Source organism: Planococcus citri, chromosome 4 (assembly GCF_950023065.1).
Source record: "Planococcus citri chromosome 4, ihPlaCitr1.1, whole genome shotgun sequence".
Classification (NCBI taxonomy): domain Eukaryota; kingdom Metazoa; phylum Arthropoda; class Insecta; order Hemiptera; family Pseudococcidae; genus Planococcus; species Planococcus citri.
In genome coordinates this window covers 42,244,383-42,270,070 of record NC_088680.1, presented here as the reverse complement: position 1 = coordinate 42,270,070, position 25,688 = coordinate 42,244,383, and the positions used below count along the sequence as shown (strand labels likewise).

Sequence of the window (25,688 nt, the reverse complement as noted above, 5' to 3'; positions counted from 1 at the left end):
ACCATCGTAAGTCACATTACCAATTCATGCCTTAAGTCATTTTACCCTCTTACAATGGCAGCAGAAGCATGGAAGGTGTAAAAGATGCAAATTGTATGTATAGCTAAATTTCACCATAGCGTGGTACCTTACCTACCTACTACCTACTGGTAAATTACGAGGGTCTCATCTTGTATACGCTGTGTAACATTTTAACCATTTTTATTGATAACTAAAAACCATCTGCGAATAATTAACGATTCGAATAAATTTTCTAGGATTAAATTAATGCTTTGTAGGCAAAACGAAAACCAGAAAAAAGGTGAAAAGTTTCCATAATTAATTATCTGGAAAACATTATTTTTTTTCCTTTCAACACTGCACAACAAAATGAAAGACGCGCCTTCAAAGTCTATAACGGTAATAGACTGTCGATGGGCTTTTATAATGCGAGTGAATTCAAGCGTGGCTATTAAATTTTGGCCGGGTAATTTTTTTATGACGATGGAAAGTTTTTTGTGCTTCGAGTCTATACGAAGAATGCCGTTAATTACAAGTTGTAAATTTTTTTCACATCGTCTGAACCGTACAGATGTTGACTTTTATTTGATTTTTTTCGCCACCCCACCCTTTAGTGTTTTTTCACTTTGGAATTTCTCGCTAAATAATGGGAAAATAGCTGCAATTTATCTGTATTAAATTTTTTTCTCAAAGGAATAGTGCTCGAACGATTACACGCGTTTTGAAAAAGAAAGTGTTTTCGAACTATATTAAGAAAGGAATAAATATTTATTTATTATGAGAAAAGCATTTCTCTGTCTGAGGGTGCCTGTTTTGTAGGTATTCCTTTTACCCTATTGACAAAATTTTGTAGCATTTTGCTAGCCGTGTTTCTAGCATTTTTGCTAGCACCTCTAGCACCACTTTGATCACCTTACTAGCAAATTTGCCAAAAAATCAAAGCTAGCATAATGCTAGAATTCTTTGCTAGTATTATGCTAGCTCATCAGCCATGCTAGCACTTCATGCTAGCTTGTCACTAGGATTATGCTTGCGTTTTCCAAGCATTGAAATGCCCGAAACTTTCAAGTTCGACCTCTCTTTTTCACGACTTTTCGTGGCTTTCATGACCACCCACCTGCTAGCATTATTCTAGCAACATGCTAGCATTGGTTGCATCCATTTTGAACAGATGCTACCACAATCTGCTGGTCATGCTACTTTTATGCTAGTTATGCTAGCATTATGCCAGTTATGTTAGCATTGTGCCAGTTATGCCAGCATTATGCCAATTATGCCAGTTATGCTAGCATTATGCCAATTATGCCAGCATTATGCCATTCCACTGAAGTGCGGTAAACGCAGAACTGAAAGCTCAAAAGCACAATGTGAAACTGAATACTCAAAAGCACAATGCAATATCAAAAGTACCTAGTACTTACATGAAAACACTAAGTTGAATGCACTCACCATGGGAAACTGAAAGCTCAAAAGCATCACACAAAATTGAAAGCTTGGAAGCACTACACAATATTGAAAGCACTATGTGAAACCAAAAGCTCAAACGCACAACATGAAATTGAAATCTCGAAAGGACAACCCAATATTGAAATCTCAAAAGCACAATGCAAAATCAAAAGAACCATGAGATACTGAAAGCTCAGAAGCTCAACGTGATACCGAATGCACCACGCGATACAGAAAGCACAGCACAATACCAAAAACTCGAAAGCATTACACGACCCGAAAAGCACTGCAATATCAAAAGAACGTCTCCGGAGCACAGCAAATTCACAAATGACTGGTGAGATTTGATTCTCCAAGGGAATATTCACAAGATCACATGTCCACTGGTGTAACACCATTAGGTCATTGACATTTGCCTGCCTGTCTGGGTTCTTAAGGTCACTGACCCATACGCCCTGCCTCTCAAGGCCGTCTATATTCCTGTCTGGCAGTTTAAGGTAGTCTGCCTGCGCGTCCGCCTGTCTGGCTTCCTAAGGTCATTGTCCCTTCATCTGACTACCCATCTGTCCACCTAAGGTCATCGGCCTGTCCATATGGCTTCCCAAAATCGTCTGTCTTTCTGTATACTCTTCAAGGTTATTGACCTGTGTGCCTGGACTCGCAAGGTCACTGATGAGCCCGCTTGGTTTCTCAGGTCATTGACCTGTGTGTCTAGACTCGCAAGGTAACAGACCTTTATCTTCTCAAGGTCGTCTCTCCGCCTGTCTGGCTTCTTGAGGGCATTAATCCCGTGTGCCTGGACACTCAATGTCGTCTGTATTTCTGTCTGGCTTCTTAAGGTCGTTGACCCATACATCTGGTTTATTGAGGTCACTGATTGACGTATGTACCGGTACAGCTATACCCAGCTAGGGTCGTATGTCGACCACTCTGGTCTCTTAAGGTCATTGACGGAACAGGAATGAGAACGATCAAAAATTAAGAATAAATCGATTTCCGTAATTCGATTGATCGACTTTTGATCATGATAGATATTTGATTGAGAAATACATTTTTAGGGTACAAATTGATTTTTCATATTAATCATGATGAATCAGTTATGAAATTAAAAATAAAAAATGAATCGAATTTGGTTCGATTAATCGATTTTTTATCTAGAGTTCAATATAATATTGGCAGTTCTTCAAGTGGTGGAAAAGGACGTTAAAATGAATGTTCACCACTCAACTTCATTTTGTTTCAAAAAAAAACTAAAAAATTGCCATAGAAAGAATTTTTACTTGGATTTTTTAAATTTTCAAAAATTTCCCAATGTACTAAAACCTACCTTTGTGCCTAAAATTTTAAATGTGGAGGTTTTAGGACATGCTCTATCAATTCAGTTTGGTTTAGTTCAAATTGAAGAACGTCAGTTCAAAAAGTTTTTTCGTAAAATTTAATCGAGATCCTCCGAATTATTTTTCGCATCCATCTAAAATGCATTTCGGTTCATAGAGAAGGTACGAATGCGTCATTTACTGGTATGACGGATTAAGATGCAATAGATTTGAGTTTATTTTCAAAATTTTGATTAAATTTCAAGTGGTTCTATTTTTCTTCTAATCACACACATCTCCACCAATCCTAATATACAAATATGTACAGTCTCAAATAGGTACCTATATCTGTGCAAGTGTGCAACATATCTCATTCCAAACATTTAAAATCAAAACAGCATATTTCAGCCTAAATTACCATAAATTTGATATCTTTCGAGTATAATTACAAACGGCTCGCATTCGATAGCTACCTAGGTAAGTTTTTGGAAAACTCCACGTTGAATACTTTACGAGTTTATAAATAAGCAAGACCACGAGCATCTTATAAGCTGTATGGATGAAAGTTCAAAATTTCGTTTACGTTGAAAGGATTTTAGTTTTCTTTTTAAAAGGATGAAAGTTTCAGTTTCAGCCTTTAAAACGTGAACGGGAAACGAGATATTAAACTAATAAAGTACTTTTTTTTCTGCTACTGTTATTTCTATGTGTGTATACAAACGACTTTAATACCGTTTTGCTTTCCTTTTTTTTAAGAGAAAAAAAAAGTTGTACTTGCGAGAGCGAATCGATGTTTCATTGTTAGCTTATCTCATCACCGTTGCATAAATATTTACCTACGTTGTAATTCTTGGGGGATTTTTTTCTTTCTTTTTCATAATTATTTAAATGGTAATTAATTCAATTTTAATGATGTTTATTTTTTCGACTTTTAAAGGGGTTTCTTTGCGAAATCGAGTTAATACTATAAACCTGATGTATGACTTTGAGCCTTTGACTCAAGTTGGTCGATATACTTATTAATTTTTTTTTTTTTAACAAGCTCGTCTTGTGCAATGGCACGCTTCAATATGTCGCGAAGTATTTTTATCGAAAAAATATCACCATTTTATCAACAACGAAAAATTGCAAAAACTTTTTCTCTCATCTTTCACAAGCACGTTTTTATTCGCATAAGCTGGTCACTTGGAATCGTTTCACGAGTTTGGTAATATTCAGCTTTACGCATCATCGTTGAATTTCGTGAGCGGTATAATATAGTAGATATTTAGCGAGTTGTGTCAACAAGTCTATATTATTTTGGAGCTGATAGAAACGTGAATTCCAACTTTATCTTTATCCCATTTCAATATTTTCGTCACCGAAGTGGTTTTTTTTCAAACTGAGTTTTACCTAATTCAACAAGTCACGAATCAAATTGTTTAAAAGGTGTATCTAGTTACTCAACTCGGAGCCCTTTGCCCTTTGAAGAAAGTCACTAGGGAAACGATATAAAAAATAAAAAATCTTTTTTCCTCCAAAAAAAAAACATGGAATTGAAAGGTCAAGAATTTAGACTCGAATACCACAAGGGCCACCTTGTCATATACCTCTAATACAATTTTTAAAGGGAGAAAACAATCAGAAAAAAATGCTCCTTTTACCAAATCAAAATACTTACATTTTTTCAAAGTATAAACCGCTGCCAGCGTTATCCTTTCCAATTCTTCGAGCAGTACAAAAGAAAACGTCATTTTTAATTTGTATCGCGACTTGAAAATTTTCTACTCAGAATCACACTACATATGGTTTAAATGTATATACCCAAGAGACCAAATGTATGTTATACGTCACATTTACTACTCTCGAATAATTTACAATTATTCGGGTACTTTATAATTTTTCCTCTTGTACAGCTCGTCAACCGAAATGTTTTCTAGAGAAGAAAGCAAAGGGTTCTAGATACGTAATTTCTACCTACCTTACCTAGATCTACGTACAGGAGAGAGAATTTCGCGCAATATCCTACCTTTTATTCTTGTTTATTCAGCGCGTCCTACCTACGCGAGATGTCGAGTCACTATGTGAATTATTTTGTGTTTCTTCGAGTACATACCTACCTACACATAGGTACGACTTCTATTTTACATTCTGTACCGATTTTTACCAACTTACGAGCAAGGAACAAGTAGCAAACGTAATTTAATCTATGTTCTCGGTTATAATAATAGAAAATAAATGTTTAGGCTTCCGTACTACGAGTATACGTTTACAAGTCGTATCAACCTCAGTTGTATGTATTATCCTTGAGAAAAGAGATACGAAAAAAAAGTATCACACTTCGTGATCACGAAACATCGTCCTTATTCATTTCCAATCCACGAAAATGAAATTTATTTCTACAAAAGTAACATCGTTTCTCGGAGTTTATTTTTATGACATGATGCATAACGTTATAGGTCTTGGATTTTAAAAGACTGATCTGGATCAGTTCTTTCACAATACTCGAGCTGTATTTTTTTTTTTTTTTACATAAAATCATGTTATTATTATTACTGTGGGTTTTCTTAGAGATGAAAATTCAAAACCTTGATGACTAACACTCATTTATACGCATTTTTTGGGGTTTAGTCTTCGATCGAGTCCCCCCTGCCCGCCCCCTTCGTTCACCCAAAATTTTATTTATAATTCTAGGTAAACTCAACTTATTATCATAAGTTCTGCACCCTACCTACAATCCATTTGTTTTGTTTAAAATTTTTTTAAAAATTAAATGGCATATGGATCAAGATTTTATTTAAATTCAAAATGGTTCTCTGATTTTCGTTTTTGAACCTAATATAATTTGAAAAAACTTTTAAAAATACTCTAAGGCACGACTTTGAGTAGAAATACATTCAGAACCAAAATTTTATTCGTTTAATACATACGTAGTTGATCTTGCTGTTGAGGTCTTCTATTAGAAGTTTCAAAAATTGACCATTCTCAAATCTTGCAGGGAAAAAAGCCATTACCTAACTCCAAGTTTCAGGCAATTAGGTAAATCGAAGGAATTTTTTGGTGATTATGTTTAGAGAGCTAATTTTTCTAGATCCACAAACTCTGGATAGGAAGAAGGGAGGAAGAGTTTTGAGCTTGACAACATCACTTATAGGACAATGAAAGCGCTTGTTTTTATTTTTGAGTAATAATTAAGGAATTTTGAGTACTAATTTAAACATTTTTTGAAAATTTTCACCAATTTTTGTTGAAACATCTTCAATGTAATTTTTAGTTCGTTTTATGGTCTTTTTGCGATATTTTCGTTAATTTAATTTCTGTAATTTATTTACAAGTGAGGTGTGCCAGCTGGCAAAAAAATATATCAACCAGATGAATAAAAATTGTAGATAGTTATTGTGTCCAAAAATAAATCAGCAGGTTAAATTTCAAGATTCTGAAATATATTTTTCGTTTTTCAAGGAATTTTAAAAATTCTAAAGCTAATTTTTTATGGAAAAACAATTTTTAAAAAACAAGCAACAGACTTGAACCAGTCAGTAGAAATGATTTTTGAAAATTTGTACTGATGTCGATCGAAAGAATCATAAAGACCATACAATCCCAATTTATTGATTCTGAATTTTTCCAAAACTGCAAATTCATACAAAAAACCGCAGGAGGCTCTAGAACAGCTCGAAACTATCACTAATTTGATTTGGAAATCCATAATACGGTACTGACCAAATTTCAGCTTGTTTCATCGATCTCATCAAAAATTGAGTTTTTCTTGATAAATCGAAAAAGGTTGGTAGATAAACATTATTTTTTTTTTTGACAAAAATCAAACAGGAAAATCAGTTTTGGGAATTCGGCTTGAAGGAGAAATTTTTGGAAGTTGTTTAGATATCTAAGCATTTTAAGTAGTTTCAGTAAGTGTACCACTTTTCATCAATTTCACGATTTTTTGAATATTTGGATTAGTTTTTGGAACTCGTACTTTCCGAATTGAACGAAATCAAGGTAGATCGAAAGAGCATATTTTAGAAGTCCCGTAAACAAAATTTCAAATGCTGAAAATTATTTTTGGGTTTTTGGCGAATTTTTGAAAATTTTAAAAATTCAAAAAAGTTGTTTTCGCGCGTTTTTTAAATTTTGGATCCACGTGTAAATTTTTTGAGAAAAATGAACTAATATAAATAATTTTTTCAATTCAACTCTGACATGTCAATAACTGTTAGTTTTAAGCCATTATAGAGCCTCCAGCAACTTTTCAATTTTCTCCAGGAATTTCGAATTACTCTGAATAGATCAAAAGTAAATTTTAGAGCTCATAGCTTTGACCAGTGCTTATTTTTAGAACTCTTGCAGCCATTTTAGCTGATTATTGAAAAAATCCAGGAGAGTGAGTGCAAAAGTAAATTTTTGGTCAATTTTTGAATTTCAGAAAAAGTGAAAAAAATCAAACTTTCAAAAAAGTACCTATGCAACTAACTGGCGTTTTCAGTCTACAAGATCACCCGACTCGTGAACAATCGTAAATTGACTTTCTTGGAGCCTCTCGCAAGTTTTCAAATTTCTCCAGAATTTTGAAATCACTCAGAAAGGAGTAAAAATGAACTTGAGCACCGGTAACTTTAGAAATTGAGATTCTTTTCGACTAAATTTTTTCATGCACTGTACCGTAAATTCCACAAATTTGAAAATTTGTTCGCAAAGAGTTCTGTATGCAGACAAATAAATGAGCAAACAAACGAAAAAAAAAATCACTTATGTATTCATTTTCCGAAAAAAAAATCCTTCTCGAGACGAAATTTAATTTATTTTCAATCTCTAAAGAAGATGCCTTCGTAGAAGAAAAATCAAGTCAAAGAAATAAGGGGAACAAAGGCGAAAACGAATGAAAACTCCATACAACTCGATCACAATTGAATCAAGAGGGAAGTTTTTGCTTTTTATAATCGGTAGTCTTCTTTGCAAACGCTCAATCTGTACCATTTTAGCGGATAAATTGAAAACGTCATATAAACTAGGCATGTTCGTGTATCTGGACCGAATAAATGATATATCTAAATGCGAAGCTTCAGCGACCTATCACGTGCTTTAGAATTACGTATTCAACTGTTGATAAAAATTCGAGATGGAATAAAATTTCCAACTTATTGAATTGCGATGTTAATCGGAATAGATGCGAAGGATGAAAGAAGAGAAAGAAGAGAGGCTGGCGGATCTTTGACGGTGACATTTTTCCGCTTTATAGAACACATGATGAGAGAGGCGTTTGCCATTTTAACAACAAGTACTTACGAGTACATACAACAAAAGATGAGCTTCAAAGATCGATATTTAATTTTGTTGATTAATAATTAAATATATTTGTCATATGCCTACGAAGATGTCAACAAATATTACGCATTATAAACCTTATAATTACGTGTAATTTATACTCGTTTATCATTCAAAATTAGCTAGTTTTCCCACCAGCTGTATTATTGTTACATAGCGTGCCAGCTTTTATGCGATGCCTACCAACCTACTGGCTCGTCTCCTTGCAAAATCGAAAAAAAAAAATAAAAGCAAAAATTCTTATAAAGTGTTTTGTTTAATTTTTTCCTCTCCCTTTATTATTTGCGACGCATAGTTTAAAATATCAAAGGTAAAAACGAATTCATAATCAAGCGGATAAATACTCATTAGAAGTTAATTATGTTTCCGCCTTGATTAAAAATACAGTCTGCGAGGGTGAATGACAAGCATGCGGTAGCTGGAGAGACGGCGGTGGTAAAACGAATGATCGCAGACAACGGAAAGCTGAAGAAAAATTGTAATGGCTGAAATGTTGGAATTTCAGTCAGGTGTAAATTTATGCGCGTGTTCCTGGTTTGCGTTAAAGGGCTTTAATTAAAACTTGTAATTTCATCCTTTTACTGCGACTTTCGGAAACTTTCACGTTCACCCTTCCGATGGCGTGGAAATCGTTTGCGTGTGTGCGTTTGTTTAAAATTGTATAGCGAATAAAACACACTGTAGTTTGTCTTTTTTCAGTCCTGCATCTTCGTCTCTCTCTCTTTCTCTGTTGCTCTGTTTTCTAAGAACATTTATATTTGTATTCGGATTAACGTTTTTGTAATTACATACCAACGTCGTCGCTAACTTGATCTTTTCGTGTAGCGAAAATGGCGCCAGATACTTGATTCCAGGTACATTCTAAGGCTTAATAAAATGTTAGAATTACCTGGATGGAATTTCACAATGATTCGTATACGTTTGATCGGACCAATAAAATACGTTCATATTGACGATGATGAGGGGAAGGATGGAGGATCATTTTATACGTTTGTTTTGCTATGAAAATCTTTGTCAAATGACAGGTCATTAAATCATTTCTCGTGAACAGAGATATTTGAATAAATAATGATACATTTTTTTGTGAATTTTAAAAGGAGCCTATTAAGGTTTATTTTAAATTGTTGAGATGAATTTTTAATGTGAAAATTTTATAATTTTTCAGGGCTGGTCTAGAAGATGCGCAAGTTTACGGCAGCACATTCGAGGAGAACCGCAAACCCCCACCCATGCTAGTCTATTGCATTCAGAGTCCGTATCAACACCACCAATTCGTAAAAGTAACTGGGAAGTTATCGAGCATTTTAAATCGGATCGAACCATGTCAGTCAATACATCTCCCTCGTTACTTGGAGTAAGTACTTATAATCATCATAATACCTACCTAGTACCTATGACCTACCTATTTATACCAGGTAGCTATATAAATTTCAATATGGTCGATCACGAAAAAAAAAATTGCAGGATTTTGACCAAATTCAGTTGAGACTTTCATTTTGAGTTGAAAGTCGTCCAGAAGAAATTTTAGCTCTGGAGATGCTCCTGGAAGGGAGATTTGGGTCTTCAAAGAGAAAGAATTTTCGAAAAAAATGCGACTTTTTGCTCTAGCTCTGCCCAACCTGTTTTTAGGAAAGTTGTCCAATTCCAAAAAATGGTATTTGAAATTCTGCATTGACCTAGGTCATTCCTGTCGAAATCTAGGAACACTTGTGGGGTTCTACTAATTGGCTGAAAATTTACAAATCACTCGTTTTAAAAAAAATTATGTTTTGAAAATATTTTCTTTCCAAATATTTTGTATTAATTATGCCAAAACATCGAAAAATATTGTTTCTGTGATAGACTTCCCAAATTGTTCCTTTGCGAGGTAATTTCAGACTAAATGTTTTATTCCTGGCGCAGAACCCGCTCACCTCTCCAGTCGAAATTTATCATCATAGCGCGTAAACTATGATCAAAGATATTTTTATAGTTCGATTTTTAGCTACTACAATTGATTTTCACGTCTCCTGGATAGAAATTTAAAGATTCTGGAAAAATCGAGAATCGTGCTGGGGGCTTCAGAATGACCGGAAATTATGATATTCGGTTCGAGAGAGTTGATATTAGTCATTTTTTGAGAAACCTGATTTCAATTTTATTACTTCACCATTTGTCCCACAGATGCCACAGATCCAAATAATCCTCCTAGAGCGAAAGGGGTACAAGATTTCAAATTTTGAAAAATACAAAACGTACTTCTTACCTGGCATTTGTGTCGAAATGTGTAACTTATAGCATTTAAGGATCTACATATTAATGCTAGATTCAAATAATCGTAATCATTTCCAAAAATGAATTTTGCGCCATCAAAAATCCGCATTTTGTTACTCATTGTATTTTTTGAAATTTTAAATCCCTTTTAGAGACTGTTTTGAAGTTTTGAGGTTTGGGGTCCAATAGTCTTGAAAACTGAATTCTACGTCTTTAAAAACCAACATTTTGAACTAAGAATGTATATTTTTTTTAATTTATAGGTATTTTTTTACCCATCCTTTGGAGCTTATTTTATGAATTTTTGTTTTTTTAAACAACAGGCGAAAAATCTGTTGAGAAAAATTTAATTGAAAATTGATAGAACCTAAACGTGAATTGCCTTAATATTTGTACCTGCACCTATCTACATATCTATTTTGTAATATTGCCCAGAAAAGAAGAATTAAGAAAGAAATTCGCATCTGTTGGAGACTCCAGGAATTTTCAAAAAGTCACTGGAGGCTCCAAAATGACTTGAACCCACCTGCAGTTGTCTTTATAGAGAGTGCTAAAATTGGAGTGTAGAGTAAATTTCGCCATTCCATCTCCATTTGATGAAATGTTGTGAAAATTTCAAGTTTCAGTAATTTTCCAAAAGTCCCTGGATACGCCAAAACGACTTGAAATCCACCTGCAGTCGATTTCGTAGCGTATTGAAATTAGTTTGCAGAATGAATTTCGGCTTTCCAACTCCATTTAATGAAATTTTTGAGAATTTCAAGCTTCAAAAATCTGCTGGAGGCTTCAGAACTACTCTAAACGGTCTGAAACAGTTTCCAATCGATTTGACAGGTTGAAAATAGGGCATTTTCCAAATTTCAGCTTTCTAGGTCAATTTGGTAAGATTTTTTGATTTTTTTCTCTTGATTTTTGGCCTATTGATTTTCAAAAATTCACCAAAAATGGAAAAGTGCACTTTAGCACTTGAAATTTTTACAGGTGATTTTTTGCCTGCTCTTTTGATCTACATTTGTACGGTTTAAAAAATTTCGTGAGCTAGAAATGTTCCTTAGGACTGGAGGATCGGTAGGGGGTGCAATAGATCCTTATGCGGGCCCCCGACTATTATTTTTTGAAAAAGTCTCTAATGTAATGTACATGAGATTCAAATGAGTCCAGTAATTTTTCAGGTGTTTAATTTTGACTCACTAAAACACTCATTTTTCGTAAAAAAAATATATATATATGTTCACGACAGCACACTTATGAACCCAAGTATGGGTTAATCTTGCATAAGAAGTGAACCAGTAGGTTTACCAGCCTGGCTCACTTCGTAAAGGCTAAAGTTACATAACAAGTGAGCCACCTGTTTCAAACTAGTTTTGTCAAAGTTAGCTGCGCGCACCGAATGTTTCTCAGAGATGTTCGCTAGATGTAGTACTAACATATGAGGCCTATAGAATAGGAAGTACTGGTCGGCATACCCAAAGCCCTGTTGAAATTGGGTATGCACGATGATAAATTTGACTAATGATTTTTCTGCATTTTATTGCTCTATGGGAATACTGTTGATACCAAAAATTTTGATGTGGTTCAGACTTTTTGACAACCAAGCAATTTTCACAAAATTCAATATAGTTCAAAAAATTTTAAAATTTTTTTGAAAAAATTGTCTCCAAAAATTTTTTATTCTGTTTCCTGATACAGATAAATTATATATTTCAATGACTGTGCAATTAGAATTTCGATTAGTTAATTAGAACAGAAATTGAAAATAATTTTAAAAATTTTGAAATTTTGAAAAATTGGCTCATAAGCCTGCCGCGATGCCTATATATATATAATACCTACTGCGTCGTAAAGAATTATCACCATCATTGTCGTTTTCCAATAAACTAGGGGCTTTGTTCATCCGCATATTTTTCCTAAAAATAAAAATCCACAAGAATTTTTCCCTCGTCGAATCATTTAATAAATTAGGCACAGGGTGGGTTAATTTGGGCGTAGGTCTTTTCTCAGTCACCGAACGAGACCGGAATTACAACAGACGTTTGTTATCTATCCATATTCGAAGGAATTCCAGATCGAATTTTTAAACACCGATTATATCTTCAAATTGCTTTTTTCGCTTGAGGTATACATACTTACTTCCGCTTTGAAAGCTGGATCGAGTTAATAAAAGTTTTTTCCGGGTTGATGTTGAATTTCTCTCATGATAGTGTTGTAATCTTAATGGTATTCCATAGGGGTTCGACTCCGAGGTATTTTATAAATAGAAAATAACACGAATTGCTTTAAAGATGTCGGTTATGTAGCAATGTTGAGCATCGCCGCAGCCCCCATTTATACACTAAGGTGTGTATTTTGATTGAGCATTCTTCGTTTTAGTTTCACGTAGGTAACATTTCCAGAAATTTGTTAGCTTGAAATATGTTGCGTAGGTATAGCTTTCTTTATATAGTTTTGATATGGGGTGAAAAAATCATCTTGACAACGTTTCTCGAATTCATTCCACGTTTCTTCGTAATGGAAATGAATGGTAATTTTTTTGGATCGGATGCAAACAAAATTGAGAGAGATCTTTTGAAAATACAACAGTTGAGCTAAACTGCTTTTTTTTTGATTTTATAGAAAATTTTTTTAAATTCAAATTTTACTAATTTTAACTAGGTATAATTAAGTATAGGTACATACTTATTTTTAGAAAACAAATCAAGGTTGATCAAATTGAAGTAATTTAATTTACAGTCTATATTTCTGACCTTCCCCACCAATCGATTGGAGGCAGTTTCTACCTACCCACTCTGGAGTCTCCAGCTGGATTTCGAATAACTATTGTAATTTTCTAAAAAAAAAATATTCATGAAAAGAGTTGAAATGAAATAATGAATATGCTATGCGATCACGTAGGTAGCCGGATTTGGAACTTTTTAAAACCTTCGTTGACTTATTTAATGGATTAAAAAGTGAAACCTGTCGCAAACCCCGTTACATTAATTTTTATTAGGATTTTAATTGACTTTATCTAAAATGATGCTATTAGCCGAGTAACTACTTAATGTTGATTTTTATTTAGTGGACTTTAAATTTCGTTATATTCTATCAAGTTGACGGTTTTTTCTACGCTGTTTTTACCCTCGTTAACTCTAAGTAAAGTTTTTGTAAAATGTTACATTTGAAGAAAGTTTCCTCGCCGCCGTGTTTATTTCATTCAAAGAAATGTTTCGTCGAACAAAGTTTTACACTTATTTATACAATGGGTTGGAAAAAATTGAGACTTTTTTCACCAACGCGAATCGTTATTGATAATAAGTATTGTAATTTACAATAGGTTAAATTAATTTTCTCGCGCTAGTTGGCAAATGTAATTTAAAAAACGAAAGGATAACTAATTCGGTAATAGCAAATTTTCATTGGGTTTCTTTTCTTTCTTTTTTTTCTACGTGCGGTACCGCGCTTTCATTTACGCCTCATTTGTATAAATTTGCGTAAAAGGGGCGAATGCACGAATGTGAAAAATAGTCGTAATAATGATTTTTATTAAGATTAATCTTTAATTTGGGGTAATTGAATTTAACAGAGTGGCGCCGTTAGCATTCAAGAAATTGCAGAAGAAGATGGTACCGGATGCGTGGAAAATGGCGCTCAACCTACTCAAGAAACGGTGCTCATATCGAAAGATAACAAGAAAACCGAAACCATTACGTTAGAAAAGTATAAGAACCGAGGATGGGGTAGAAGATTGCAGAAAAGACTGTGCTCGTCGCATAGATTTAAAAATTTACAGGTAAGGGAATAGAATATAAAGTTGAATGAATTTTTTAGCGTAAATCTAGATACTGCTTTCTGATGGAATCCGATTCAAAAATTTTCAAAAATCGACTTTAGAATACGAACAAGAACTTGAAAATTGAAGGAGTTACGAACAGTTGAAAATATTGGGGGAATAATCTGAAAATTTTAAATAAATTTCAAAAAAAAAATCAGATGAATTTTTTCTGTTTTTAACATTAAAGCAGTGTAAATTTTGAAGATTGAGAAAAAAATTGACAAAAGGGGTTATCTTTAAAATTGAACGAAAAAAAAAAAGTTTTAAAAAGCCAAGCTTTGAAATTAGTTTTTTTTAAACCAAAATTTGTACATGCTTCCAAAAAATTGAAAATTGAAATTTTCATATTTTTTGCACATTTAAACCTATCTCTCCCCCCCCCCAAAAAAAAAAGAAGAAAAATCACCAAAAATCAACACGAAAACATTGCAAAAAAATATTTCATCATGATGAAAAAATTAATTTGAAAACACCTCAAAAAAATTATTCGCCAAATCAAAAATCGAATTCTAAATCACCGCCAAAAAAAATTGACCCCTTGAAACCTCAAAAAAAATCATTCAAAATCGCCACGAAAATTCTTTCGAACTTCCCTTTTTTTCAAAACCATCCAAAACCATCGCGAAAAGTTCATTTGAAATAAATACGAAAAAATTAGTTCGGAATTCCCTTCAAAAAATTCATTTGAAATCAATACCAAGAATGTGTTCCTACTTTTTGAGATTTCATGATTGGGTCTGAATTCTGAAAACACGATAGCTGATCTTGGATTTTGACTACATTCATCTAATACGAGTAATCAAAATCCAAGATTTCCAAAGTTGCTGCTGCACATGTCTATTTATTCGTTTTGACATTTTCATGTTTTTTTTTTTTTTTTTGGTAACCCTCTTTTCTTTCTTAATACTGACTTAAATCAAAATTTGAATTTGGAATCAAAACTACATAGATTTATTACAGTATGTTAATTTAAAACAGGAAAGAAAAAAAAAATCTAAATGAAATTTGTAGCTGACGAGTGACAAAAAATTCCATTGTTAGCTTTCTTGATTTACCTCGTCACATAGAAATCGGCCCAGTTCAAGTACATCAAAAAATCTTCAAAAAGTTATAAAAAATTGAGGTCGAGTCACGAAAATTTACTTACCTACTTTGGCCATTTTTTTGGTGTCATTATAGGTGGTCACTCATCCAATTTTTGATTCATTAAGAAACTAGCTCGATATCTACTCCATAAGTTAAAAATAGACACACATACCAAATATGTTTTGAAAATGAAGGGGGCCATGTGGCGACCAAGCTCGTAAAACGTATAAAAATTGATAGCTTATACGACGACCACATTTCACCTAAAGGTATCGAAGAATTATTTGTTTGGGATTTGGGATTTTTTTGGCGATGTTGTAATTAATTCTCCGGTTAGTAAAAATAAATACGCGAGTATTTCGAGTATGTTTTTTTTTTAGTGGCGATATTTAGGCTGTTTATTGATTTTTAAATCACGTATTTATATAATTGAAAAAAATAGCGAGTAAAAATGGCTGTGGTGTTGCTACGATTACCGGATATTTACAGAATTCAAGGTTGTGGTGGTATTTTGCTCGAATTGAGAATCGTTTTGAGATTATATAGCATTTATCGGATATTGGTATTAGAGAGGCGAGTGTTATTGCAAAAAAAAAATTTCGATTTTAGTATCAAAAATGATGATAGACTTTTCCTCATTCGTTCACCATTAAACCCACTTAATCTCGTATAACGTGATTATTGCCAGCAGTGGACGAGTCGTCGCCTTTGGGCTCGGCGTGAATTAGAATTTTGAATTTTTTTTACCCCGGCAGTAACGTTATGCTATAATACAACCGTTCGGCTGATATCTGCTTTTTCAGTATTTTTCAATTTATTTTCGAGCCTTATTCAAATTAAAGTCTTAAAAGGTATTTTTCAGCTCGCTTACTTCATGGAACGTATAATTTTTCTTAAGCTTTCTATTTCGGTTATTTTAATGGAAATTTTTAATTGAAAAACGAGCTCGAGCTTGAATTTCGTAGCAGCAGGTACCAACTAACATAGATCTACTTACTCTATTTTACTGCGATTTCTTTATACCGTACTCGTAGGTAGTAGGTACTTAGTGTAAGTTTTATTTTTCTTTTGCAGGTCGAGATGTTGTACCAAAGGTATTTTTTAAGAACGAATCAAAATCATATGACCCATTTACTATGGTTATTACTTATTTTATGTCTAATTTTGGGAGCTTTACAATTAACAACGAACGGCACGAATAAAGCTTGCGGTTTCATTTTATTAGCGAGCTCGGTTATATATGCGGGTAAGTGTTTCTCTGACGTATCGTATATACCTAGGTACATATTTAAGTTACCTTCAACTTCGAGTCTGGCAATTTGCTCGGTTGTATGCGGGGTTAGGATTCTCCTCAGTAGTATGGTGGGTACTGCTGGATTTTTGTGTAGGTGTTGATTCGTGGTTGTGTGAATAACACGTAAGCTTACGATCAACTTACTTGGTTTTCGATTATAATTACAAAAATTAACTGTGCAGGTTGAGCTTCTAATGTGTAGGAGTATCTCGAATGTTTCCATTCGAAGTACTTACTTATTCGAATTGAAAGAAAAGTTGATTGGTGCAGGTTTAAAAACGTCACCTTTCTTGACAAAAATTGGTCGCTTTTAAGTAAAAAATTCGAAAAATTGTCAAGTCAGATCAAAGGGAATTCACAGAGGACTCCAATTTAAGAAGTTGGTTGAGATTAATTTTTCGATTTTTTGCAAATTTTAAAAATTCAAAGGCCAAAAATACAAAAAAATAAAAATCTTTCCAATTTGTCCTAAAAAACTGAAATTTGGTTTGCATCCTATTTTTGACCTCCCGAGTCAATTGATGATGGTTTCGAACCGTTCTGAAGCCTCAAGCGGATTTTGAGTTTTTTTTTTCAAAAATAATCGGAGGAAATTTTGGAAACCATCATCAGTCGACTCGGGTGGTCGAAAATATGGACCAAACCAAATTTTACCATTCTTAGTCAATTTGATAAAATTTTTATTTTTTTCCCATTTTCAGTCAGAACTTGAATTTTTTTGAATTCACCAAAAATCAAAAAATCAATTAAGAAGTCAGTAGTAGGAATATACCAATTCTACTCACGACTAACCAGTCCATGCTCAATGAACTACCTAGTCCATACTTGATGGCCTGTCTAGTCCATACTCGATGGACTATGGTCCGTGGGTAGAATTGATGTGAAAAATTGCTGAAAACGTGTATTTTTTAGTGGGATTTGTCGAAGAAGTTGAGTATTTTGGTGAAAATTGCGAGTTTGACGAATGCTAGTCTGGACTATAGCTTCAGACTATAGTCAAATAGTCCATGGACCAGAGTGGACTACGCATTCATGGACTATATGTATATCTCCCTCCCCCTCCCCCTCTTCACCCCTTACCATAACCTCATAAATACATATATAAGACTACTTAGTTGATTTTATTTTGGCGGTAGTATTATTTGTAAAATTGTGTGAAGAGCTCACTTTCTCAACAATATCATTTTCGCTCAAATTTCAACATTTATCTGTCATGTCTACCTTCTCTCTTGACTGTCCATGGTCCTGCCCTGGTTTCACCTTCTCTCCCTCGCAATATGCAAAATACTGCTACCTTGTGTACACAAAAACATAACTATCTCACTTCTCTCATAAAACAATACAGATTATGTTGTTAGACTGCTCTATCTCACTTCTCTCATAAAACAATACAGATTATGTTGTTAGACTGCTCATGTGAGAATGGAAAAAAAAGGAAAGTAAGTGAAATTTTCAAATAGGCACCCGATCATTCATATTTTATTAGATGATGATGAAGACAGTTGAGAGGCAAGAAAAGGACAGGGCGGCTATTACCGAAATATTTTTGCCTCCGCAATCGACGTAATGAGCGTTGCAAATTATTGGCATTATCTTGAAAAAAAAATTTTAATTGTTAATTGGGCTTTTATAAACATTATTGTTACTCAAATATTAAAATAACGCACATTACGCTCAACACGGTTGCTTTCTATCTACGCAAACGATGCAATCTTTTACGTTCATTGCGTTGGATTACGTCGATTGCGGAGGCAAAAATATTTCGGTAATAGCCGCCCAGGAATGGATGGATGTGATTTCAGATCGTTTACATGCTAAACAAAGTACTCAATTCAAAGCATCATTCTGAAGTTGGGTAAATCAATTTTACCAAGCTGATACTTTGCAAGTATAAGTAGGGATGTACATTAGGGTGGTTCATGTAACATTTTTTTTGAAATCTCAAGGTAGTACCCCCTAAGTTTGTTCCTTTTGATGAAAAAAAGACACCATAAAATTTTTGTTGAAAAATATTAATATTTAGAGGTTGCGCACAAGCATTGAATGTTGGGAGCAATGAGCAGGCGCAAGCACAATACTTCCCATGATGGCACTACAGGAAACGCAATGAAGCTTGAACGGGGTTGATTTCGGCACCACTATACTGAGAGCGGCATCCCCACTACAACTTATTAAGTGATACTAATTTTTATTGGATTTTTAAAACAACCATTCCGAAGTATTGATTATGAATTATGATTTTTTGGCTGTAGAATTCATTTGAACCCAAATTTGGAATTTAGAAATCGAAAAATTCTAGTTTTATAAAGTAACAGCTTTAAAATTAATAATAGTCAATAAAACATCAACTTGAAGTGCTGAATCTTATAAAATAGGTATTCATATTTGAATGTCAATTTATCCTATAAGTACATTTTCCCCTTCGATTAGCAAGTAGAATAGAATAGGTAGATAGTAATACAACCTTAAATTTATACTTTTTTCTTTACTTTTGCTATCTTTTGTATTTCCTCCTTCAATGAGCTTCAGATTTGAAAAAAAGTCATTGACCCAAGGAGGGAACACAATGCTGCATTCCCTGGTGCGCAACAGTGGGAAGTTTTTGCTTGACGCGCTCATACCTTCTCAACCTTCAACTCTCCTGCGCGACCTCTAAATATTATTTTTTTGCCCTGAAATTTTCTGTGAAGTGTTTTCTATCCAAATGGAACACTTCTGGGGGGTAAGCTTGAAAAATTTAAACAAAGTTTTTTCTATTGTTCTTTGAACCACCCTAATGTACATAGTCAGTAATAAGATTGTGAACTTTTTATTAAGACTATACAGTCCCACGTAGAAAAAGTACACTGGTGTCCACTGGAAAATCTGCAGTGTTTCTTAGTAAGGAATTGCCACTAGTGATTTACTTCTCCTACTCAAAATTATGAGTGATGAATTACTGCTGATTTCTCAGTAGAGTAGCACTACTGATCCACCAACACAAATCAATGGTATTTCACTACTGTCTAGTATGTGTGTAGTAAATCACCACTGGCAATTCCTTACTAGGAAACACTACTCATTTCCAAGTGTGTGTCAGAAGTGTTTCACTACATGCTATCAGTATCAGTGGGGTGCAATAATTTTCAAAAATCAAAAAAATAGGGTTGGGGAATTTTATTTTGAATTTCCCTATCATCATTGTGATGCTCATGTCATGTATGATTTTTCCTGCCTATAACATTTTTAGAAAATTCCTACACCTATACCTCGCGGGGATTCGAACCAGGGACCTACGGATGTCTGACTATTCAACCCTAACCACCTGACTACTAGAGCACTACAGCAGATAGGGCATTTAAAGAATATATTTGTTTGCAAACACTCAATTTCAACAGTTTGTGAATTTGAATGTTGAAACTTGAAACTATGAATAATTGGCGAAGTTCTCCAGAGTGTCGATTTTATTTTTGAAAACTATTTGATCCTAAACCCAAAATTAGCTCCAAAGAGGGGGGGAGGCGCGAAATTGCAAATTTTTTAAAGAAGTGCGCTGTCGATGTCAAAATGTGAAATTTCAATGGCTCTGAATCAATTTTTGAAGACCATTTAACCCCCAACCACAAAATGGGCTCCAGAAGGGGGGTATACAAAAGTACAAAACCAAAAATTAAATTATCAAAAAAAATATATATGGGTATCAAAATCTCAAATTTATGGGTTCAGAATTCATTTTTTAAGACAATTTGACCTCAAACCCCAAAATGGGCACCAATGGGGGAGGTACAAAATTATAATTGTAAACTTTTTAAAGAAGAACATTATTGATATCAAAATTTGAGTTTTCAATGGCACAGAATCCATTTTTGAAGAGCATTCTACCCCAAATCCCAAAATGGGCTTCAAAAGGGGAGGTACAAAACCAAAAATTTTTTAAATTTTTGAAAAAGTATGTTATTGATATCAAAATTTGAGTTTTCAATGGCCCAGAATCAATTTTTGGAGACCATTCAATCCCAAACCAGAAAATGGGCTCCAAAGCTAGGGAGGAACAAAAATGAAAATTTTCCAAAAAAAAGTGCAATATTGGTGTGTATTGAAAATTTGGATTTTCAATGGTGTAGATCAGACTTCATTTTTGAAAATCATTTGATCGTAAACCCCAAAACGATATCCACAGCAGAGATTCAAAACCAAAAATTAAATTTTCTTATATATTTGGACACAGAATTCATTTTTGAGAACAGTTTGATTTGAACTTCCCAAAATGGACTTCAAAGGGGAGGTACAAAGTCGAAAATTTTCCAAAAATATACAAAAATAGTACAATATTGGTATCAAAATTGGGATTTTCAATGCCCAGAAATGATGTTTGAAGATAATGTGACCCCAAAACCCAAAATGAGCCTCAAAAAGGTGTAAAATTGCAAATCTTCTCAAAAAAAAAAGTATAATATCGGTTTCAAAATCTATTAGACCGTACATTTGAATATGCAGTCCTTCATGTTCAAAATCGTAGATACACATAATCTGATATCTGCATAGCATTCTTCAAAACTTTTGAATTGTTTTCCTCTTCTCCCACCCTAATTGGGGGATTTTTAGTTAACAGGGCAATTGGTTGATGACATTACTGGTAAGTGGTAAGGTCGTTTACTAGTAAATAGCTATTAGACCATTACTGTTCAGTAGGCAAACATGACTGTGGAGTGGTGCATTGTGTAGTAAATAATTATTGATGTGTAGTAAAAAACTACAACACATCTACTGAGTTGTAGTAAGTAACTACTGAGCCATATTATTCTGTAGGTGAACACCATTGTTGAGTGGTGCATTGAATGGTACATTGTGTGGTAAATAATTATTGATGTGTAGTAAAAAACTACAACACATCTACTGAGTTGTAGTAAGTAACTACTGAGCCATACTACTCTGTAGGTGAACACCATTGTAAGTGGTGCATTGAATGGTGAAATATTACCAATGTGTAGTTGAAAACTACTAATCTACCACTAAGCTGTAGTAAATAGCTACTGAACCACTACTACTGAATAGGTAAACACCACTGTTGAGTGGTGTATTGAATGGTGAAGTATTATTGAGTAGTAGTTAAAAACTACTACTCTACTACTAAGCTATAGTAAATTACTGCAGAAGTCATACTGCCCTGCAGTGCAACACTACTGTCCAGTAATGAATCAAGTACTGAAATCACTACTGATGTGGTGTGAATTACTACTTAGCACTACTGTTAAGTAGTGAATTACCAGTGCCCTCTGTAAGTTTTTTCTACGTGGGGTTACCTACTTACATTTTAGGAGTATAATAAACCTTTATGTACATATGTGGGTAAAATTAAATAATAGGTAGCGATGTACTAAGTAAGCAACTTATTTGAGAATACTCATAGTGATCATCATTGATATTTGTGCTGAACTGCTGATGCCACTTCATCAGCCCTACTCATCAGTTTGTACAGGCCATTTATGACTGGTGGAATTTCATTGGATTGTGGAGTTGGAAGTTTATATAAAATGAACGTTTTGACGGGGTTTTACAAATACATAAAATGTTAGATAGGGGGAAAATGATATATACTTATGAGGTTATGGTAGGGGGTGAGGGGGTGAGGGGAAGAGGGATGTATAGTCCATGAATGCGTAGTCCACTCGGGTCCATGGACTATTTGACTATTGTCTGAAGCTATAGTCCAGACTATCATTCGTCAAACTCGCAATTTTCACCAAAATACTCAACTTTTTCAACAAATTTCACTAAAAAATACACGTTTTCAGCAATTTTTCACACCAATTCTACCCACAGACTATAGTCCATTGGGTATGGACTAGATAGTCCATTGAGCATGGCTAGGTAGTCCATTGGACCATATGGACTATAGTCCGTGGGTAGAATTGGTATATTCCTACTACTCAAGTCAATTTTGAATTTTTTTTAATTCCCCAGAAATGCAAAAATTAATTTGGGCTGATGAAGTTTTAGTAATAAAATTTTGGACAATATCCTTTCCAAAAATTGTGGTCTTTTTTGAATCAAAAAAAGATGCTCCGATTCTGTTCATTTTATACCTTAATTAACTAGTAGGTGAAGAAATCGATAACATTTTGAAGTGCATTTTTTAAAAATGGAATTTATTTTAAGCTGGAATAGTTGAGTTTGAGTGTAGGTAGATCCAGAAAATGAATCAAGAGGTAACATGAGTTGTGAATTTATAATCCAAATAGTATGTTACAATTACCTACCGCAAGAGATTATCTAGGTACATGAAGGAAAATCATACGCTTATTTGAGTCATTACGTGTACAATGAAACTTCACTAATGTTATACGTAAGTTCCACTATGCTGGAGGGGGAATACTAGGCGTACCAATTACATCGTAGTCGTATGTATTAGAATTCGAAAACAAGTACCTAGATACACTAGAGACGAACAGAAGTGAAAATATTAAAAGCTGATTACACGCTATCAAACGTTTAAGGATGGTTGAAATTTTATTAAAATTTCAATTTTGCGCTTTAGTTGACAAAGAGCAAGCGTCATCGTCACAACGAGCACAAATTTTCTTAAAGTGAAATCTACTTACCTATACTGTGTGCCTCTCGTATACCAACCTACGAGTACCTGTATACGAATATATGGCAAGAGAAAATGCTGCCACTTTAGCCCGGCCTTCTCGTCTCCCTCGATAAAATATACGACAGCGGCAATTCCTTACGGAGCCTACGAACCGTATATTCCGGCGCAAATTGTACAAGTTTAAAACATGAAAGAAATTAAGTCTAGCTTGACTAATTTATTTAGCGATAAAGTAACAGAAAGGCTAAATTGTATATAGTGTATCCACATTAAACAATTTGCAATTTTTATTTTTTACAGTGTTAGTCGGAGTGCTAATACGACCGGCGCAAAACGAAATGTATTTGCTATGGGTATCGTACGCGATTTTATTAACCTTTCTGCTGCTGGAGCTTTTGCTGAGCTTCTTGAACGATACGCGTTTAGTTATGGCACCAGCTATGCTGTTCACATACATCACGTACAGTCTGCTGCCAGTTAGATTACAACAGGCTGTTACAGCCGGTATCATATTATCAGCTACGCAACTTTTGGCAGCCTTCTTTTTGGATAATACACTCACTATGGAATCGGAATCGGTAAGCTCTAACTTTTATTATACATTTAGAGGTATATTAAACGAAAATTGGTACCTATTTACCTACATATTCGATTAGAATGATAGGTATGATGGCAGGTATTTTCTGTAGTAGAATCGAGATCATTGAATTTGATATTCGTATAGAAAATATCTCCAAAAGGTAAAAATTGACTTTTTCCTTCTCTTTATGGAACAGGAAAAGTCTCGACTTTTATTGGTAGACGTAATTTTGTTTCGTAGTTGCATGGGCATTGAATAATTAGAACTGAAATTGCGTATATAGGAATGGATCCCCCAAAAAAGTCGGTGGATTTTGGCCAAATCCAATAGAGGCCTTCTTCAATGGGTCGTCCTCAGGCCCAGAGCAAGAAACCGCGATTTTTTTCTCTCAAATTAACACTTTTTTTGAGGATCCACATCTCCCCTCCAAAGACACCCCCAAGAGCTATAATTTTTTTGACAATGAGAAATTTTAAACTCGAAATGAAGGTTTCAGAAAATGAAAAATTTGCTGGAGGCTCCAAAATAGTTTGAAATGGGTTGTTTTTGAATCGGATGGTGTTGTTTTCAAAAGTTAAATTTTTTGACATTTTTTCTGGGATTCAAACCTGTTGTTGGAAAATCCACTTTTGAATTGACACTCCTGAAATTTTGCAGTAATAGCTTAAGCAGGCCTAGAAGGAGATGTAAAACTCGCTTTTGATCCTCCGTAGAAATTTAAAATTACTGGATATTGGCTCTCAAGTCAAAAGTTGTTGACTTCAAGTTGAAGAGTTGAAATGAAGTAAAAATGTACAAGTAAGAACTTATTGGTTCGTTTCGTTTGAAAAAAAAAGATCGATGAGAACATAAAAAAGGAGGAGTTGCGATAAGGCCATTTTTTGGCACCAGCTAGTTATCGACTCAACCACTCTTAAAATGTTGTAATAAATGTCTCAAATACGAATCCGTGGTTGGTTAACCGAAAATGACCATTTTTTGGGCTCCAGGGGTTCCCAAAGTTGTGAATAGAATAATAATTTTAGGAACCACTGAGTATTATTTTCAAAAACTTTTTTAGCGTAAAATATCTGTTGAAACCCGATAAACGTTCTGCGAGGACATTTTTCTATTTTTGACTCTTGGAGGCAGAAATGGGGGGGTTTCAATTTTTTGAAAATTTTGGAACCACGATTTTGGACCTACCCCTTCGAACCCCACTAAAAAGCTTTTCACAGTTTATTAGTACCTATATGAAAGACCTCCATCCCACCAAATTTTGAGCTCAATAAAATTTTTTTACAATTTTTCGTAATTTCGATATTTTGGGAACCCCCGGAAAACTAGAAACCTGCGATTTGCGCCAAACGCAACGTTTTGAGGTGTATATTCGATTATTTAGATGAAAAAGTTGAATTAAGCTCCCCGTATATTCGTAATTTTGAATCCTTTTTTTAGAGCCCCCCATTTTAGGCACCCCTAAAAATGGCGTTATGCCTATTTTTTCAAATAAATTGAAGAATTTACGTTTGAAACACACTAGCAAGTGCTCGATAATTTTTTATTTGATTTTTCCTGTAACTTTCAAAATTGAGCTATTTTAGGTCAAATTCTGGCATTTTTACTTCGTTTAAATCATGAAAACGTTATTTTCACGCCTTTTCGAAGAGTTTAATCTCAGAATTTGATCCAAAATTGCTCAATTTTGAAAGTTACTGGAAAAAACATATGAAAAATTATCGAGCACTTGCTAGTGTGTTTCGAATGAAAATTCTTCAATAATCCTCCAAAAGAACACTTGAGCCAAAGAATTTTTCAACTTTCAAACCGAAAGTAATAGTGTGCTACCCACACTAAAAAAAAATCGCTGGAGGCTCCAGAATGGCTCGCTTGTATGTAGTTGTCGATGCATGGGAGTTGAATTGAAGAAATCATCCATTGGCTCACTTTTTCTCCAAGAAAAAATTACCGTATGTTCCATAAAAAAGGTCTAATTACCCAGAACATGTTTTTATTCAACCCTTCAAGTACAAACAACATTTTAG

General features: G+C 34.1%; 1 protein-coding gene across 5 annotated transcripts in view; it reads left to right on the top strand.

Moving 5' to 3' along the window:
• LOC135843602 (adenylate cyclase type 5) overlaps positions 1–25,688 on the top strand; it is a 324,265-nt gene that overhangs the window by 245,233 nt on the left and 53,344 nt on the right. For 4 of the 5 annotated variants that reach the window (XM_065361542.1, XM_065361543.1, XM_065361540.1 and 1 more), the window contains exons 4-7: positions 9,232–9,420; positions 13,882–14,088; positions 16,291–16,462; positions 23,385–23,662. In XM_065361542.1, the coding sequence (XP_065217614.1) occupies positions 9,232–9,420; positions 13,882–14,088; positions 16,291–16,462; positions 23,385–23,662 (846 nt within the window). Of the gene's footprint in view, positions 1–9,231; positions 9,421–13,881; positions 14,089–16,290; positions 16,463–23,384; positions 23,663–25,688 lie in introns of those variants that run through there. The other variant, XM_065361544.1, reaches the window with a different exon arrangement.